Source organism: Perognathus longimembris, chromosome 13, assembly GCF_023159225.1.
Source record: "Perognathus longimembris pacificus isolate PPM17 chromosome 13, ASM2315922v1, whole genome shotgun sequence".
Lineage (NCBI taxonomy): Eukaryota > Metazoa > Chordata > Mammalia > Rodentia > Heteromyidae > Perognathus > Perognathus longimembris.
The window spans coordinates 21,236,255-21,256,966 of NC_063173.1; the positions used below are offsets into that span (position 1 = coordinate 21,236,255).

General features: G+C 39.0%; 2 protein-coding genes across 2 annotated transcripts in view; one reads left to right on the forward strand and one right to left on the reverse strand.

Moving 5' to 3' along the window:
• The window catches only part of Spon1 (spondin 1), a 265,529-nt gene extending 263,107 nt beyond the window's left edge, over window positions 1-2,422 (forward strand). Inside the window, exon 16 of the mRNA XM_048361093.1 lies at window positions 1,377-2,422. Coding sequence (XP_048217050.1) covers window positions 1,377-1,540 — 164 coding nt within the window. The 3' untranslated portion in view covers window positions 1,541-2,422. The remainder of the gene's footprint in view (window positions 1-1,376) is intronic.
• A 10,412-nt stretch (window positions 2,423-12,834) lies between these two features.
• Window positions 12,835-20,712, reverse strand: part of Rras2 (RAS related 2) — a 61,118-nt gene continuing 53,240 nt past the window's right edge. The window contains exons 5-6 of the mRNA XM_048361094.1: window positions 16,616-16,734; window positions 12,835-14,332 (exon numbers count right to left, since the gene is read on the reverse strand). Coding sequence (XP_048217051.1) covers window positions 14,245-14,332; window positions 16,616-16,734 — 207 coding nt within the window. The 3' untranslated portion in view covers window positions 12,835-14,244. The remainder of the gene's footprint in view (window positions 14,333-16,615; window positions 16,735-20,712) is intronic.

Here is a 20,712-nt window from a genome sequence, read left to right on the forward strand (position 1 = left end):
AATGAAACAATGCAATTCAAAGGTCCAGGGCTATCTCTTACAGACCTTAGGATGGTCTTTAGATTCCCAAAAAGGTAAAAGGCACCCATGTAACTGGTTAAGTTGTACTTGTTTCTTATCTGTTGTTTTGGTCAGGGTTTGAACTCATCAGCTTGTTTGCTTTGCTGATGGCTCTGCCACTTGTGCCATGCTTCCACCCAGGCATTTGGCAAGTTATTTTGGAAATGGAGTCTCACAAGACGTTCCTGCTCAGGTATCTTCAGCCCCAGTCCTCTAGATCACAGCCTCCTGAGAAGCTTGTACTATAGGCATACACCATTAAAGCATAGCTAAAATTAGCCCCCTTTCACCTCAACCTAGGATGACATGAGAAGCTACCCCAACAGTTCACTGTTCTTTGTTGCAAGACCTAATGGCTCAGGCCTGTGCTCCTGAGCTACTTGGGAGGTGGAGATATGGAGGATCACAGTTCAAAGCCAGCTCAGGCAAAATAATACACAAGACTCCATTTCCACCAATGGCTAGCCACAATGACAAATACCTGTCATCCCAGCTACACAGAGAAGCACAAATAGGAGGATCACAGTCCAGGCATCAAATGAGATTCTACCTCAAATATACAAAAAGGGCTGGTAGGTGACTCGAGTTCAAAATCTTACTACCAAACCTTATTACCTTATCACAGGCCTCCAACCAGTCCAGGGATGCCTTAAGGCCAACTCTATGCCAAGAATGGTTTCTTGATGCGACTTCTCTGTAGTGTGGCAGATACCTAATGCATAAACACAACAGGTTCTCAAAGAAAAAACAAAACTACTGTTCTACAATTTAGTATTTGAAGGGTTAAGTAGTTGGGTAGTGAGGCTCAAGTATAGTGCTCCTGGAATGGTTACCCTATCAAAGGCCACCCCAAACAATCTGAACATAATCCTGTGTAGGCCAGTGGCAAGCTGGACTCATTCATAAAGCCACAACCACCTAGGGCTGGGAAGGTGAGTTCAACCTCATGGGTTTTCCTGGGGCCCCTCTCCACTGGGTCTCTGGTAGGTTATCCAAAATCATATACACAATTATGGAATAGAATGAGTTTTTCTCATACTATGTGTTTGCCCATGTCCCAGTAGCCAAAATAATAATGTACCCATACCTAACTTTCAAAAGCAGAAATACAGACTGGCTCTTAACAAAAACTGCCAAGTATTAATGGGGGGAGGTGTGTAGTCTAAGCTAACAGACTCTTTATAAGGACTCTAGCCACGAGTTAATTCAATACATCATTACATATTGGCCCAGAAGAGAGCCCAGACCACTTGACAGTCCTGCTCTAGAGTTCACCATTCCCGTTCTGCTGGCCCTAACCAGGCATTTGTTTTCAGGCTGTAGGATGCGCCCATGGACAGCCTGGTCAGAATGCACCAAACTGTGTGGAGGTGGGATTCAAGAACGCTACATGACTGTGAAGAAGAGATTCAAAAGCTCTCAGTTTTCCAGCTGCAAGGACAAGAAGGAAATCAGAGCATGCAATGTCCACCCATGTTAGCAAGGGTACACATTCCCCAAGGCTGCACTCTTCCAGGTTCCACAGTCACCAATGGTTGGATTGTTTGCTTGTAAGGTGATTTAAATTGTGTCCACTAGTTTTCATTTTGCAGTGTGGTTTGCCCAATAGTTTCGTGGGTACCAGAGACGTCGTGTCTGAATACTTCTTGGTGGCTACAGGCCAATGGGGCTTCCTTGCCCTCCGCTGGCCCTCTTCTTGCACAACAGTGAGTAGTGTTCGTCACTTTGTAGTAAACTGAAGCTTGTCCCTGTGGAGACTCCACCTAGCCTCATACATACAGCGGTCTCTGTGTCTGGGTACAGCAAGTAGGAAATACTCATCAGATACAGAGAACAGATTTCCCTTTCTCCACTTTGGCCTATTCACCCTTGCAGAAAATTCTTTTTATTTAGTAGAACTTTCAGTCTCATTAGGTCTCCTCAGTCATAAGTTCTTGGAAGAGAAGGTTTGATGGTGGGTCGCTTCTTACACTAAAATTCTGAACACGTTTATCTTGCCTCTTAATATTGGTTCCTAACACTCCAAAAGAAGAAAATGATGGCTGCTTTATTCCAATGTAAGGTAACCAATTCTTACACCAGAACTAAAGGGAACTCAAGATAAAGTTTCTTTTCTAGTTGTGTTTCTGTTTTATTCTTTGGTGCCATAATTCTAATAGGCTTATGAATCTTGTTAACACAGCCTTACTGGAACTGAGGCCAAAGCAGAAAAGTTTTCAAATTTGCTAAGTCAACCCAGAGGCCCCAAAGTCATTCATTCTCTCACAACACAAGTATTATATACATAAATGTTACTTTTTAAGCCCAGGTGCTTATGGCTCCCACCTATAATCCTACTCCAAGAGTCTGAGATCTGAGGATTGTGGTTCAAAGTCTGCCAGGGCAGGAAAATCCATGAGATTCTTTCCTCCAATTAACCACCAGAAAACCGGAAGTGGGACTGTGTCTCAAAGTGTTAAAGCACTAGCACTGAGCAAATGAACCAGGGGCAGTGTCCAGGCTATTAGCTGAAGTACCCTCCCCCCCCAAAAAAATTTTTTTAAGCTATAAAATTGCTTCTGTAGAGAGAACAAGTATTTCAGGAACTCAGATAAAATATATTCAGTGTGGATTTACACACCAGCACATTGGTTTTCATGAATAGTCACAGAGAAGACCATGAGTTATATTATCCCCTGCCTAACAATCATAAGCACAGATTCAGAGAGATTGACTACCAAACAGTTGGTGTGAAAAAACCTTTTTCTCAGTGGTGAGGCCATCAGCAGGGTTTGCTCACACTATTGTTTTTTGCAGACCTTTTTTATTGCTGCTTAATCCAAATATGTATACCATGGACAAGATGCATACAATACTTAGACTATACTACTTTTAAGAGTTTACATCAAACCCATCAAGTATTGCAACATTTTGCTATAGGCCTGCATATGTGTTTCAATAAAAACTAAATGTTCAGAGGGTGGGATCTTTATATATTATTGTCCACCTCAATCAGCTCTCATATTCTAGAGGAGCCATTATTATTCATCCCTCAGCTACCTGGAGTTGCTCCCAACTTTATTTTTTAAATTACTAATTAATTGCTTTCAGTCCCTCCAAAGAGCATTAATATAAGAGGTTTAAATTTCCAGTTTAAGCTGGGCCAGTGCCTCATGCCTGTAATCCTAGCTCAGGAGACAGATCTGAGGATCACAGTTAGCAGCCAACCTGGGCAGGAGACTGTGAGACTCTTATCTCCAATAAACTACTCAAACAGTAAGTGGGGCTGTGGCTCAAGTGGTAGAGTGCCCCGCCCCCACCCTTGAGCCAAAGCAGCTCAGAGACAGCGCCAAGACCCAGAGTTCAAGCCCCAGGACTGACCAAAAGAAAAATTCTGATGTAGAATCAGCCCATTTTGTAACATTATCCAAATTATCTTGCTGCACAATAGTCTTATCCCATAAAAACAAATGATGGTTATTCCTAAATAACTGTAGGCCTCTCGGTGTCTAATGTTCTTATTCCAGTTGGGTATCTTTTTTAAAAAATGCACATTAATTGTACAAGACTTTTATCTGTTATAATTTCCAAATAAAATGATTACTCACCCCATTACTCTCCCTTACCTCCCTCCCACTTCTTAAAACAATTCCAATTGGTTTCATTGTTGTATTTCATACATGCAAATAAACTACTCTGATCATATTCATCCTCATTCAATTTGGGTACATTTTAAATCCTGAGTAGTAGGCTTAAAACCAGAGTACTGGTTAATGTCTGAGAATGGGTGACATGATTCTCCTCTGAGGAGTGTTATTTTTTTGTTTGCAACGGGGAATTCTGAAGTGTCAAATCTCTTTCTTACCAAAGTCTTATGGTAGGTGGTTTATAGTCTTTCTGGCTAACCATTTTGGAAATAAAGACTTTTTACTACAAAAACGTAATATGTTTGTTGGACTTCCACTTGAGATAATGAAAGACTTCCATATAAAGAACAGCTTGTAACTGTATATATATTTTTATGAATGCCAAACCATTGTAATCAAATTCGCACCCACCTTTTAAGATACCAGTAAAAGTTCAGATTTGTAGTTCCCAATCAGACATTGGGGCCACTTACCTGTCATCTTGCCAGTGCATTTAAAGGAAATCTGTAGCAAATGAGAATAAAACCTGGGTTTCTTTATACCCAGAACTGAAAAACAAAAAGAATTGTGCTGTTTTTTCATTTGAACCTTAACGAGTAAACAGACTTTAAGCATAATCAAAGCTTATGTACACCTTCTAAGAAGGGTACATTTCACATCCTCACATGGCTTCAACTCTCTGGGAGCTTAATCAATGGCTAAAACACCAATAAAAAGTATCCACAGGAAATAGTTTCTGTGACCAATTTCTGTTAACCTACATAATTCAGACAATATGGACTAAAAATCAATTCTGAGCTGGGCATGAGGCACTCATCTATAATCCCATCACTTGGGAAGGAGATGCAGGTGAATTATGGTTATCAGGCAAACCTGCGGCTATACAACAAACAGCAAGACCTTGACTTAAAATTTACACGATCTACATATACATAAAAGGATGTGTCAGAAAACTCAGCTGCAGAAAGACATCTCCAACCATTTTGTAACAGAAACCTGATCTACAGTAAAAAGAGATTTGCTGTGGAAATTCTGTTACAAATTCAGCTACAAAGTAGCTAAATATTTGTACCTTAAACAGACACTTACTGAAACAAAACTAAACTCTAAAATGCTTAATCACTGATTACAACAAAGAACTAAGGAAGACTGCCATTTCCACTACTCTGTTTGGTGCTACTAATTTTAAGAGGCTGATTTAATTTGGTCTTTCTATTGTGCAATGTAAGCAGAATGAACAAAAATTCCTTCTGAAAATGATTGAGATGCAATAACAAATTATAAATAGCAACTGCATGCTGATTCGTATGAAACTAATTCTATTTAAAACCTTTGAAACTGAAAGATATATAGCAATCACATTTAAATAATGGCACCTTGATTTAGAAGACCCGTGGGTTCACAGGTTATATACTCCACAGGGCAGAAACGCAGACACTCCTGACTTAACCCTAGGGGGCCTCAGTTCCAGCCACACGTCTGAGGATCTGTGAGTGCTGGGGCCAGTCATTTTACTTTTTCTGGCCTCTGGACTGCCGAGCTTTCTCATACTAAAGGACTGCTCACCTCACTTGCACAGCTTAACCAGTTCTCACCTTGACAGTGAGTCCTCATGCCATCTTGTGTTAGGACTCACTGAAAGCTAGCTCTACTCTATCCATCCGTCAGTAAATGTTCATTTTGTCTCTCAGATGCTTTAAGACTCCAGGATGGTAAAACCTACTTCCACACCGGTGATTAAGCAGTTTGCGCTGGCTTGCTTGTACTCTTAATGGTCCAGCCTCTAAAGCGAGGTATCTGCCCCATTATACCAACTTTGCCGTAGTATTTCTCAAAACATCCCACACTGACAAGCCTCTACTTCCTTACCCCCGTAGCAGACCAAAATTCACTCTGGATGAAGTTGCTCGTGCCTGTACTATAATCCTAGAGAACAATGGTTTGAAGCCAGCCCAGGTAGAAACTCCCAATCAGCAAAATGTCAGAACTGGTGGTGTGTCAAGTGGTGAGTGCCATCTGTGAGCAGAATAGCTGAGCGAGTGTGAGGCCCTGGTACCAGCACAAAAAAAAAAAAAAAAAAAAAAAAGAATATTAGCCAGGTGCCAGTGGCTCAGCACACACCTATAATCCTAGTCACTCAGGAGGCTGAGATCTGAAGATCACGATTTGAAGCCAGCTGAGGCAGGGAAGTCCATGAGACTTTTATCTCCAATTAATCAAAGAAAAAGCTGGAGTGGCACTGTGGTTCAGGTGGTAGAGTGATAGCCTCCAGCAAAAAGGGGCTCAGAGACAGTACTCAAGCCAAGAGTTCGAGCTCTAGGACCAGCAGAAAGAAAAGGGAAGAAAGAAAATAACATTGATACTGTCATACCTTTCTTGTTTCCTGCCATGTGGGCCTTTGTCCCAATTGCCTTTTATCTCTAATTGCCTATGAAGTCAAATGCCTGTCCCCCCAATATCAGATAACCACAGCTCAGGGTTAGGAATATGGCTTAGTGGTAGAGTGCTTGCCTAGCATGCATGAAGCCCTGGGTCCTATTCCTCAGTACCACATAAACAGAAACGCTGGAAGTGGCACTGTGGCTCAAGTGGTAGAGTGCTAGCCTTGAGCAAAAGGAAGCCAGGGACAGTGCTCAGGCCCTGAATTCAAGCCCCAGTACTGGCGACAGAAAAGAAAACTACATCTCAGTCATATAGTTTCCACAATCAGAGAATTGAAACAAAAGGAAATCATCACCAACCTGTAAGTGATCATTGCTGGACAACACTCAATGCATTTGACCAACCCCAGACCATTGGCTTCCTTGGCCTACAGGCTTTTGGCACTCCAGTTTCTAGCTGCTTCTCCTGGCTGTTGGCTGACTCTTAATCTACTCCCCAAATGTTTATGTTCCTCTAAGAACTACTCTCAAGGGGCTGGGGATATAGCCTAGTGGCAAGAGTGCCTGCCTCGGATACACGAGGCCCTAGATTCGATTCCCCAGCACCACATATACAGAAAACGGCCAGAAGCGGCGCTGTGGCTCAAGTGGCAGAGTGCTAGCCTTGAGCGGGAAGAAGCCAGGGACAGTGCTCAGGCCCTGAGTCCAAGCCCCAGGACTGGCCAAAAAAAATAAAAAAATAAAAAATAAAAAAAAGAACTACTCTCAAACACTTTTTCTAATGGATACTTCCCACTTCTACCTCTTCAATCACCAGTTCAAAATGAATTACAAATGTGCCTGTCCGAGCACAGTCTCTCTTTTTGAGCTCTAATTTCCAAATGATGCCTCTAGACTCCCTTCCTCTCTCTCAGATGTGTGTACATACATATGTAAATATCCAACTGTCTTACACATTATATATTTCTATCACTAGAGTCACTTGGGCTCATTTTAGTTACTAAAACCACCACCTTTCTGTACATACAATCTCAATATTTGAGCCTAAAACATTTCTCAGATACACCTCTAATTTGTTAAATTTGGAGCTTCAGACTTTATAACTTGGTCCCTAATGTTCTTAGTCCCCGCCTTCCTTACTGAAGTTCACAGTACTCTGAAATCATTTGACAAAGGATTTTCTTCATATGCCAGGCAGTATAGCTAATGCAGTAAATACAAAGAAATGTGTTGCATTTATGATATATGGTAATACATATCATATATGATAGAATACATAGTATATGTGGATACTATACATATATATGGATTATAACATGAAGTGGACAGATTGCATGACTGGAACAACCTTTTTGCCAACCTCCCTTCCTAAATCTGCCACTTCTCTGCCACTCACACTATTTACAATTAGACTAGATCCAGGGCACCTCCTGTTCAGGCCTTTGGCAATTTCCCACTATCTACATACAAAATGGCCATCCTGTTTACAGCCCATCTGTACAGCCCAAGCCCAGTCTACCAGCTCCTACTTGCCCCACTGCATGCCACCACTATATGCTTTGCATTCTGCCCCCACTTTACCTTTCTTTGTCCAGCCTTTCCACTACATCAGTATTCTCCTCTCCTCCCACCTCAAATTCTACTAATCTGTCTAGTTCCAGTGAAAATACTACTTGTAATTCAGATGTTCTTAGCACACATACCCCTTTCCTTCAGCTGTCCTGACAACACTTTTGGCAGGCTACCTATACATTGTGCATTCAAAGATAAATACTCACATCTGTGGTACTTTTAATCTTCCTCTCCTCAACTCCAAGTAATATGAACGCAAGAGCAGATCCATGTCCCCCAAACACTTAATGTGACCTTACACAAACTGCTAAGTCAGGTATTTTTAAGATAACATGTCTGCTTAAAATAATATTTAAAAATTTTAGAGTCACAGGTTAATACCTTCGGCAAACAAGTGATGAGTTTGAAAATGATCGCATGATCATCCTCTTCTACTATTTATATGCCAATTTTAGCTACTCAACAGGATCAAACTATGGCAATAGGAAATCTTAAAAGATGAAAACAAGTGATGACAAAAAGGAGGGTAGGGTAAACTGTAAATATATATCCCTGAGATATCAAAACAAATTTTAAGCCAATACTCAAGGCCATAAAGGAAATACAAATCAAAGCAACATTGAGGGGCTGGGAATGTGGCCTAGTGTAGAGTGCTTGCCTCACATATATGAAGCCCTGGGTTCGATTCCTCAGCACCGCACATATAGAAAAAGCCAGAAGTGGTGCTGTGGCTCAAGTGGTAGAGTGCTAACCTTGAGCAAAAAGAAACCAGGGACAATGCTCAAGCCCCAGGACTGCCCCCCACCCATGAGACTTCATTTCACCTTGGTTAAGATTGGCCATAATTGAGAATATAAACAATAACAAATACTGATGGCGATATGGAGGATTGGTGGGAATGTAAACTAGCACAACCACTCTAGAAAGCAGCTTGGAGGTTCCTCAAAAAAACTAAACATAGAACTACCCTATGAGCCAGCAATCCCACTCTTTGACATCTACCTAGAATATTACGAATCACAATAAAGACACTTGCACTATAGACAACAGCCACGTTTTAGAAATAGCCCAGATGCCCTACAACAGGCAAGTGAATCAAGAAACTGTGGTACATATATACAATGGAATTTTACTCATCTATCAGAAAGAATATGTCATTTACAGAGAAATAAATGGACCTAAACATTTTGTTAAATCAGACTCAGAGAGACACACAGCGCATATTTTCTCTCATATGTGCAAGTTAGATCTAAAATACAAATACATGACAACATAAACAGGGTTTATGCATATATACAAACACTGACAAAAGGATGGTATACTTAGGGGAGATATAAAGTGATTAAGTATACATTATGTAAAAATTAAACTACATAACTTAGGGGTAAGGATAGGAGGAGGAAAATGGAGAACAGAAAGGATGATGTTGATCAAGATGAATTAAAATCTCTGAAAAACTACTTAATGATAAAAAAGCCAAAATAATAAAATTCTGAGGCCCCAAATTTTACACATCATCTAAGTAACACCAATTAGAGTATAATATTCTTAAATATTGTAAATATTTAACATTTTGAAACAAGCAATATAGGGAACAAATTCATACAAATTTATGACCATCCATTCAAGAAATTGGGTTTCCATTTAAAATAAAGAAGCATAAAATTCCTAAAGTTGGACCAACTGCTGGTGACTCATTTTTGTAATCCAAATTATTCAAGAGTCGGAGATTTGAGGATCCTGGTTCAAAGACAGCCAGGGCAGAAAAGTCTGAGACTAATTTCCAATTAACCACCAAAAAGCCAGAAGTGGAACTGTGGCTCAAGTGATGAATTGCTAGCCTTGAGCAAAAAAAAAACAAAAAAAAAAAACCACCTCAGAGACAGCACCTAGCCCCTGATTTCAAGCCCAAACAGCAGCATCAAAAAAGAAAGAAAAAAGAAAAATTTAGCTGGGAATCTGGCCTAGTGGTAGAGTGCTTACCTTGCATTCATGAAGCCCTGGGTTCAATTCCTCAGCATGACATATACAGAAGGAGAAAAAAAAAAAAAGGCAGAAGTGGTGCTGTGGCTCAAGTGGTAGAGTGCTAGCCTTGAGCAAAAAGAAGCCAGGGCCAGTGCTCAGGCCCTGAGTTCAAGCCCCATGACTGGGGTTAAAAAAAAAAGAAAAATTCTAAAGTTGGGAAAGAAACCTGAAATGCTAAATGTGTTACAGAATTTGGCAAACCATGTCCAAAGGGTCAAATCTAACTCACCTTCTACTTTTATACATAACAGGCTTTACAATCTTAAAGGAATATGAAACACATATTAATATATGTCATATGTGACAATGATATGGAACACAAGCCTGAGTGAACACCAGGTTTTGTTGGAACACAGCAACATTCACCCACTTACTTACATACTGCTTTGTGGCTATTTCAGTGCTAAAATGGTAGATTTAATAACTAGAACAGAATAAATAGTCTGCAAAGCCACAGATATTTACTATCTGGCCCTTCACAGAGAAAACTTGCCAACCCCCAATTATAGAAAAATCAGTAACAGCCAACCAAAAAATAGAATTTGGGGAGGGGGGGTCTGAGATCAAAACTGAAACTCAGTACCTGACACTTTGGCTCACTGTTAAGTACTCTACCAACTGAGCCACACTTCCAACCTCCACCTGCCCTGCCCCCCCCCACCCCACCCAGACAAGCCACTCTTTTTTTTTTTTTGGCCAGTCCTGGGGCTTGGACTCAGAGTCTGAGTACTGCCCCTGGCTTCTTTTTTTGCTCAAGGCTAGCACTCTACCTCTTGAACCACAGTACCACTTCTGGCTTTTTTTGTTGATGTGGTCCTGAGTAATCAAACCCAGGGCTTCGTGCATGCTAGGCAAGCCACTCTACTGCTAAGACACATTCCCAGTCCCAAGACAGGCCACTCTTAATGAACAAGATTTACTCCCTACCTGAACATTTTAAAATTGGACTTAACTGGGGACTGAGATATGAACCTCAAGTGCCATCTACTTGATATTAGCACAATCACTGAAACCCAGGAATTTGAGGACAAACTGGGCAAAATATTATTTAAAAAAAAACACTAAATATATTAAATTGTTTACATATATTGTGTATACCAGGGAATAGTGGACTACAACTCTTAATCTCTTAATGGAAGAGAAGTAAATAAGGTCCTTGATGTGCCTTGGCTTTATATAAACACATTCCAGATTACAGAAAAGATGGGGAGTACTAAACAGGACACAAATGTTTCCCTGAGCTGAGAAGACAAATAGTGGAGCTAGGGATCTTGAACTAAAAGTTGTTAAAATAAATAAATGAATTCTCAGCAAGGAGGCTCGTGGCTCATGCATATAATCCTAGCTACTCAAAAGGCTGAGATTAATAAGGATCATGGTTCAAAGCCAGTCCAGGTAGGAAAAGCCTGTAAGACTCATCTCCAATTAAGCTCCAGAAAACTAGAAGTGGTGCTATCGCTCAAAGTGGTAGTATGCTACCACTTGAGCACAGAGCTCAGGGACAACCAACAGGTCCTGATTTCAAGCCCCACAATCAACAAAAAAAAAGTTCTGGAAGGGAGAGGACACTTCACAGAAAAAAGAGCTCCAAAAATAGGCACTGATGGCATGTACTTGCTATCCTAGCTATTTAGGAAGCTGAGACTTGAAGACTGTGGTTCAAAGTCAGCCCTGCAGAAAAGTCCATGAAGCTCCATGTCAAATTAACCAGCAAAAAGCTGAGCTGGAGATGTGGCTCAACAAGCAGAAGACCCAGAGTTCACGCCTTGGAACCGGGGGGAAAAGAACACACAGACACACACACACACACACACACACACCCCACACACACCGCAGAGTGGTAAACTCCACAGAATGGTCAAACAGTAACCCAGGTGCTGTGAAGAAAATAGTTCCCTGTAGCTCAGTAGTCCCACAAGCCAAACTAGAGTCCTATTGATCACTCAGGAAATTCAGGAGTCCTCCAAAGGGCCACAGTTTAGTAGTAGAACTAAAATATACCAGAGATAATGGGCTACTTGAGATTGCATTAAGCTTAAAAATAAGACCTGAAAGTATATAATGGAACTGCATAGACATGAACAAACTACCACAAAAAAGCCTAGAAACCTTTAGATAAAGATGACACAATCTAGATCCCTAACCACATAAAGACAACAATGTCCATCACACAACCCAAACATAGTAGAAATGTGAAATTTCAGGAAAACATGGCCTGTAACTACAGAAAAATCAGCCAACACAAACTAATCCAAATTATACAGTAAGAGGGCCACCAGACACTAAAACCACTACCTATAGCCATGTTCAAATATTCAAAGTGGTCTTACTCAACCAGAACTTTTGAGAATTAAGCCCTATGGAATTCTCTGAGTAATTACTTTATCAAATTTTCCCCAAATAGAAGACTACAACACTAGATGCACAGGTGAAAAGTTCATTCATAATACAACTGATGAGGCATTAGAACTCAATTCTTTGGGAACCCCATTGAAAAGAGCTAGTTAATAAAATCATGAACATAATGAAGACCTAAACAGACTACACAAAAAAGAACCAAATAGAGCTAAATATGGAAGAATATGACTTGTAATCCTGGTACTCAGAGGCTCAGGCAAGAGGACTACATGGAAGTTACCTATGACACATAAAAACTCCCCAACTAGTACTGCCAAGAACATATGTGTGACAGGGGTGGGACGCTATCAAAGTCACAGAAGTTGGCTACCTTCCTTGGAAGTGATTTTACTAGAAGACTTGAAAGATAACTCTGTACTAATATAATCAATACATAATGAAATACAATATAAAATCAGTGACTTTTTTATTAGCATTGAAATAAATACCATACTCTGCTTTGTTTCTGCCATTTTAGGCTTCATCCTCAAAGGGATATGTATATATTTATATATTCATGCCCTCAGTCCTCTACAGTTGGGATTCTGTAAAAACACTTGAGAGAAAAAGTTTAAGAAATTCTGACCTCAAGAAACAGTCAAAAAATCACTATAAACACCAAAATGTTTCACATCAAGTTCACCTGCTAAATGACCAATTTTAGATTCAAATCCTCAACACAGTGAGAAAAGTCATAGATCCACACAAGTAAGTTTCTTCTAATATCCATTCCCTCACAAAACCACTAAAATAAAATGACTAATCAAGCATCATCTTGTGATAACAGATCTGTTTTAATTCTAGCACCTGAAGCTATACAAGGGTACGCTTTATAAACTTCATGGGACTGTTGTACACATTCGATAAAGTGACAACTGTGCAATACCACTAAGTATGTCAAAGTCAGGAACATACTTTTGAATTGTTTAAACACAATCTACAAAATTAAAAGCAAAATCAGAAGCCCTCCACAATCATACTAGTTGTCAATTAAAAGTTTTACACTTAATACTTAGCATAACAGTTAATATCTATCAAAGGCTATTCAAAGTGGTTTCCAAGACTCATCCTGTTGTACTCTATTGAAAAGGTTTCTTGAGCAGGAATATAACTGAACAAAAGTGAATACAACCATGACCAGACTAGTAAGTAAAAGTTCTACTACAGTTTCTATAGTTTCTATTTTTTTCTTTGTCAATTAAAAGTGGACAGTAAGAATTAAATACTTATCTTTACATATACACAAGGTATGCTGTGAAAGCATATTTGCTTATAAACATATAAAAATACTTGTTAACTAGATTGATAAGAAAATAACGTATAAAAGTATATAGCAAAACATTAATCATCTCTGACTCTGGAAAGATCAATTTCATATTTATATTACATCAAACAAAAAACAATTTTAGTTCTTTTTTGAATCCCTTAACCAGAAAAAAAATTGATAAAGGAAGACGAACAGAAATTATTCATTCTTACCCTTAGCATGGCTGTGAAGTTAAATTAAGAAACCAAGTACATTGAAATGGCTAAGTCCAGAATGAGTCCATATATTTGGCCACATAGAATATTATCATCTTCAAGAGGAGGCATAATAACAAAGACTTGATAAGCAGTTTTTAATCCATAAATACAATAGGCATTCTGGTAATTTGGCCACTGGAAAACAAAAGCTGTAGCATCAGGAAAGGTCTGAGATGTCTCACTCTTGCAGATTCCATTCAGTGTATTTAAGGTTGACATCAAAAAATTTTAAGATAGGCAAAAATTCACATTAAAAAAAAAAAGAAACCTCTTACGTTTCTATTTAGAGTAACAGTAGGTAATGATTCCAGAAGTTAAAAATTATTTCACAACCTATCACACTTCAGTTTAATAAACTTAGGCTTCAAAATTGATTCACCCCTATTAAAATGTAAGCCCTTAAAAAGAATGTGTACATGTATGTAGACATGTATTTTAAAGGAATCAAATAATTTTTGAAGCAGCCTTAGTGTTTCCTTGAAATTGGTCTGGAAAGAACCATTGTATTAGCTTCATGGAAAGGATTAGCCAGCTTCTTGGTCTAAGGCTAATACGGTGATCATTTGTCTAAGGCTAGAAAGGTACCAACAAGATGTAAACGATAAAGAGAGGAAATGAGGGCTTTTCCTGGCAGTTGGTAGCTACAACTCAAGGGATTCTTAGAAAATTACACAATGGCAGCCTTTCTTGTCTTTTTCTTTCCGAGTTGGTTCTGGTGAAGGAGGACATTCTTGCTCCTGAAATTTCCTGCAAGATAGAAAAATCTAAATATAATCACTTATTTAATAATCTACTACAAATGCAGATTGATTTTGAACAAGTTGCATTCAAGTGCATATGTGTTTCAATGTCTGACTAGGTATCAAAGCAAGTCTTTAAAAAGAAAATAAGACTTCAATAGGCCAGTGGCTCACGCCTGTAATCCTAATTACTCAGGAGGCTGAGATCTGAGGATCATGGTTTGAAGCCAGCCCAGGCAGGAAGGTCCATGAGACTTGTATCTCTAATTAATCACAGAAAAAGCCAGAAGTGGCACTGTGGCTCAAATGGTACAGTGCTAGCTTTGAGTAAAACGAGTCCAGAGACAGAGTTCAAGCCCTAGGAGTGGCCAAAAAAAAAAGACTTTGGATTTTTGCTCAATGGTAAAGTGCTTGCCTACCATGCATGAGGCCTTGGGATTCATTCCCAGCCAACATCAAGAAAAATGGGGGTGGATGGATAGCCAAAGGCACAAATACTTCAGCTGAATTGCCTTCATGGATAAGTCCTGAATCAGATGACATGCTAGACTCCACATTCCCTTACAACTTAAAATTCCTTGACTCAAAGACATAAGAACAAACACTTATCAAAGAGTACAATATAAAACTATCTTTATTAGGTATGCTCACAATTCTTTATTCTTGTTTGTCACTTATTAAGGTCAGTATCAGGCAAGTCAGCTGACCTTTTAAGGTAGGGAGACCTACCTTTTACAACTGCTGTGGAGATTTAAGACCTTTTGATGTTTATATATGCCTCATAGTGCCAGGTAGTTAAAACTTCCTCCTCGGGCTGGGGATATGGCCTAGTGGCAAGAGCGCTTGCCTCGTATACTTGAAGCCCTGGGTTCGATTCCCCAGCACCACATATACAGAAAATGGCCAGAAGTGGCACTATGACTCAAGTGGCAGAGTGCTAGCCTTGAGCAAAAAGAAGCCAGGGACAGTGCTCAGGCCCTGAGTCCAAGGCCCAGGACTGGCAAAAAAAAAAAAAAAAAAAAAAAACTTCCTCCTCTACCTTCCTTTCTCACACCTGATTAATGAGTGAAGACAGATCTTCAGGATCAAAAGGCAAGGTAATTCAAAAAGGCAGTAATTATTCCTTTTAAGAAAAAAAAAATCTGTTCCATCAGTTGCTTAACAGTAAAATAGAACTGGAATGGGTGAAGGAGTTAAAAAACATTCTCCAGGCTTCTCTCTATATAGTTCAGAAGCATTCAGTATATTCACACTGTTATACCACCATCACCATTATCTGTTCCTATTAACTCTGAATTTCATCCTATAAAACTGAAACTTTTTACTAAATAATAATGGGACTACACTTTTTTTTTAAAACAACTGAAAAACTAAACCCTACAGCCTTCACTTGTTGTGCCTTTATAAAAAAGAAGCCCACCGCACAGGTATCAGCTCATCTGAATTACATGATGAACAACAGCTCACTCCACATTCTTGTGAAACTATCAGAAAAAAACAGTAGACAGAGGAGCAGGTGAAACAGAGGCCAGGCCACAGACTGGAAATCATCTCATCAAATGCTGCTCGCTGAGGCATCTTGATCTTCCTCACACACAGCACATATACAGTAACTCTAGGAGACCTCACCTAACATCTCAAACATCTTGCAATTCATTACACTTTGTAAACCTCTGGGACCTCCTAGGCCATCTACAGAAAAGTCCTTTGTAGGCTGGGGTGTTGTGCTTATATCTTACTAGAACATCATAAACCTCACGGATTACGGCATCTTTATTTACTACCTGCCCTGTTCTTGACCTGCTGGCAGGAGCTGGAAAGAAGCAACACCAAGAACAGAAGCTCTGAAATCAGAGATTTGGGTTTAAATCTCTGCTCCATCACTTATTATATCTAAACCCTGAGCAAGTCATTTAACTTCTTTGTACCTCTGATTTCTCATTTGAAAATGAGGTTACAAACAAATCTTTAGCCTACTGGACTGTAGTGAGGATTAAGTATACAAACACATTGGTAGGTTTCTGATTACTACTCAAAAACTATTAATCTTTACAAAACAGGAAGCTATATTTACTCTTTACAAAATCCCGTACCTGTACTTTCCTAATTCAATACTATTGTGATTTTACATATCAGAAATGCCTAGAATATACTATGTACCTGATTAAAAATTAACATTATGTACATTAGCTTCTAGAAAGAATCATTCCTACATACAATCCCTTCTTTCTTACTAAAATCATTTCACAGTAATTTATTGTAATACACGGCCAGCATATGTTTTGCTTACCTTATAACCCGCACGAGTTCATGGAAAGCTTGATCTACATTCATCCTAATCTTTGCTGATGCCTCCATATATGTTACCTTAAGCTGCCGTGCTAACTGCTGTCCTTCTTCTTGTGTTACCTGAAATTCCAAAAATCAAAAGACCAGTGTTAGCAAGTAGATTTGCTCCATCTAATCCCAGCTATAGACTGTGCTGTTAATCCACCCAACAGGCTTCAGAGCTCAACACGAATGGAAGCCAGCTTCTGTGGGACAGCGTGGCTCAAACACAGTCAGGGAGCTGGGAATACGGCCTAGTGGCAAGAGTGCTTGCCTCATATACATGAAGCCCTGGGTTCAATTCCTTGGCACCATATGTATAGGAAAGGCCAGAAGTGGCACTGTGGCTCAAGTGGCAAGAGTGCTAGCCTTGAGCAAAAAGAAGCCAGGGACAGTGCTCAGGCCCTGAGTCCAAGCACCACGACTGGCCCCCCACCCCCCCAAAAACAGTTACTTTCTTTTTTACTTTTTATTTATTCTTCTATTGTAAAAGGTGATGTAGAGAGGGGATACAGTTACATAAGGTAATGAGTACATTTCTTTTTGAACAGTGTTACTCCTTCCCTCACTTTTTCCTGCTTCCCCCCTACACCCCTCCCCTCCAACAGTGTCTGTCTAGTATCAATGTTGCATTGGCTCACCCTTTGTCCTGCTGTTTCTGTGATTTCCCCTTCCCTTCCCCAAATCAGATAAACTTATATACAAAACAAAGGATACAGAAATCAAAAACAGTAACAAAGGGCATAATCCAAAGGGAAAAAGAAAAAAGCACTCAAAAAAAAATAGCTCCAAACAGAGTACATTATTGAAAACTTGTTTCCATTTCTTGGGAGTTCATTTTTTTAAATTTCTTTATTGTCAAAGTACAGAGGGGTTACAGTTTCATATGTAAGGCAGTGAGTAAATTTCTTATCCAACTTGTTACCTCCTCCCTCATTTTTCTCCCACCTTCCCTCCCTTCCCTAATCCCAGCCCCACCCCACCCACGAGTTGTACAGTTGGTTTACAGCAAGTCGGATGTAAGTATTGCGGTTGCATTGGTTGTCTTTTATCCTTTGTCTCTTTGTTCTTTTGTGTTTGGCCTTCTGCTGACACTAGTCCTTGAATTTTCTCTTCAGTGCTGATGTCAAGAAACTTTATGATGTGTCTTGTAATTTTTTTCATGTTCGTTGGGCCTAGTTTATTAAACTCCTTGGATGTGTGAAATATAGCTTTCACCAAATTCAAAAATTCCCAGCTACTATTTCTACTGTTAATAGCATCTAGTGCTTTTTTTTTGGCCTCACTGTAGTCTTAATTTCTGGAAGTCTAAACTGGATCTTTCTGTGTCTTCCACATCAGTTCTACTTAACATATTCAGTGTTTCTTTAGCATTTTAAATGTCAGAATACAGTTAAAATAACCATGTTAGTGTCTCATCTGTGCCATATCTGTATCTGTTAACTTAGCCACCACCTACTTTTTTATTATCTTTAAGTAGTTGTACAACAGTTGCCCTTTAACAAAATAATTTATGAATATAGTAGATCTTGATCAATGTAACCCCTTTTCGCATTTTTCTCCTCTTCTTTCTATACCCTTTTCACCCCACCCCCTTTCAAGAACCCTTTCTTCCTGCTGTCTTATTTTTGCTGACCTTTGATTTTGGCTTTCTAAGGAACTGCTATTAGAGCTTTTGTGGAATTGTTGGGGGGGGGGTCCCCCATACATGCCTATGCTTTTGAGCTTTCCTCTGTGGTAGCAGTTACTTAGAAATAACTTGATCTGCTGACATCAAGATTTAGGCTTTATTACAGAAAAACATTCAATCTAGAACTAATTTTGCCCCACTACTACGACAGACCTTTCTCAGCATATAGCCATGTACATACCCCAAGAAATATGAGGCTTTCTACTCTTGTTGAGTAGAATATCAATTATTTGTGAACCCACTGAAGTTCAAGTAATTGGTCTCTTTAATCTTTTTTGTAATATGTTCTACCAATTTAACATTTTGTTCCCTAAATTAAGCAATCTAAATATAACAATATTAGTTTGTTACACTAATGCTCATGAATGAATCTCACAATTACTTCATAATGGTTTGTATCCTTATAGCAAGCAGATTCCACACAGCCTTAGGATACCAAAGCTTATGGAATGCCTAAGTTTTACTTGGCCTTTCTTTAAAATAAAAAATATACTACAAGGCCTAACCAAATTATGCAAGCAAATAACAGGAAGGAAAGAATCTTCTCAGAGCCACCCGTTTAGGAAGGACAATTTCAACTTCAAGAAAATTAGACCTGGCAAATTTCCTGCTATAAACATACATGTTTCTGGTAAAGTTTCCTAACCACAAAAAAAAGTTGCTTTTGAGCTCCATGTTGCCATCAATTCTGTTGTAGCTTTCTAGGATGTCACTCCCTTTCAACTCTGTGGTCCTAGTTCCTTATTCTCCATAGCCTTTCAAAACTCAAGAACTAGAAAACATTCTCCTAGTATTGAGGCTGTTTTTACAATAGTTCCCCAACACTCCTGTCACTCTAAGGTGACCAGTGACAAAACTCTTACCATTAAACCATTTTCAGTTTTTTCCTCTCATTCTCTCACCACTTCAAGATATCCTCTGAGGCTAGTAAGCAAAGTATGTTTGTCTGTATATACTCAAAACTTAAGACTGCATAGCAGTTAACTAAATAAATACTTGTTAAGAAGAGAATGATCTATTTAAATAAAAATGTATATATAAATCCTAAAGTTAATTTTAAAAATTGGAAGAATAAACACTTTAGGTTTTAAGACAATCTCAAATTAAATATCTTAATGTAATTTGACTTGAAGAGGCCCTGAACAAAAAAAGAGAAGGAGGAAGGAAGAATTTATGCCTAGCCAAGGAAAGTAACTATAATTCCAGCACTCAGAAGGCTAAGACAGCAGGACATTAAGTTCAAGACCAGCCTAGGAATTACTCCCCAAAAAGTTACATTGCCCTACCCATCATGTATAATCCAGATAAAGAAGTATAAGAAGTATAGCATATGACTTCTTTATCATAAGAAACATTCATTATATCTGTGACCTAGATGAATTAAAAATTCCACTGGTAAGGTGTTTGGTTTTTTTGTTTCTTTGTTTTTGCTCATCTTGGGAGCTCGAACTTGGCTTGGGGAGGGTCTCTGAGCTCCTTTTTTGCTCAAGGCTAGCACCCTACCACTTGAGCCACAGTGCCACTTCCACCTTTTTCTGTGATTAATTGGAGATAAGAATCTCATGGGACTTTCCTGCCTGGGCTGGCTTTGAACCACAATCCTCAGATCTCAGCATCCTGAGTAGCTAGATTACAGGTGTGAGCCACTGGCACTTGGCCTTTTATTTATTTTTAAAGCCTGGTTCACATTACTGTCTTCCAGAAATCACAGTCTTTAGAGCTTATATGCACATTTCTAGAAAGTTGTTTTTGAGTTCACTTAGAGGTTACTTTTAACTAAGAAGTAGAAACAGCAGTGGTACTACCAAAGCTATAGAAGAAGCAACACAATGAACAAAACCATACCATGATGAAGCCAGAAATCAAAAAGCTGAAGCTACACAAACAAGTATTTCCTAGAGGCTTCTCAATCCAGGGAACTTTGTAACGATAATATGAAGCTATATCCCTTCAATATTTTGATATTCTGATTTAGTAAGTTTGAGCTCTACCCAGAATTGTTTTAAATATTCCAAGTGAACCTGTTGCATCAAACTCATATTTAGGTTTGAAAACTTCAACTGGAATTCAGTACAAAGGCAAAGGTTAACATTAGCAAAAATCCACAATAAATATGAGTTTATCTGACGTGAGGGAGAGATGTAGCAAACATACACACAAAAAAATGAAATATACTTTAGCTCTATATGAGTAGCTATAAAGGACAAGGAACTTAAAATCAGATATATCATAAAATGCAGAATCCGAATTAAATTTCAGAATCAATGGCTATCAAACTTACCTACTTATGTATTTTAGCAAGGTCAAGTAAATCATTTGTCTCTATATTCTTCCTACATCTTTGACAAGAGAAACAAATGAACAATATC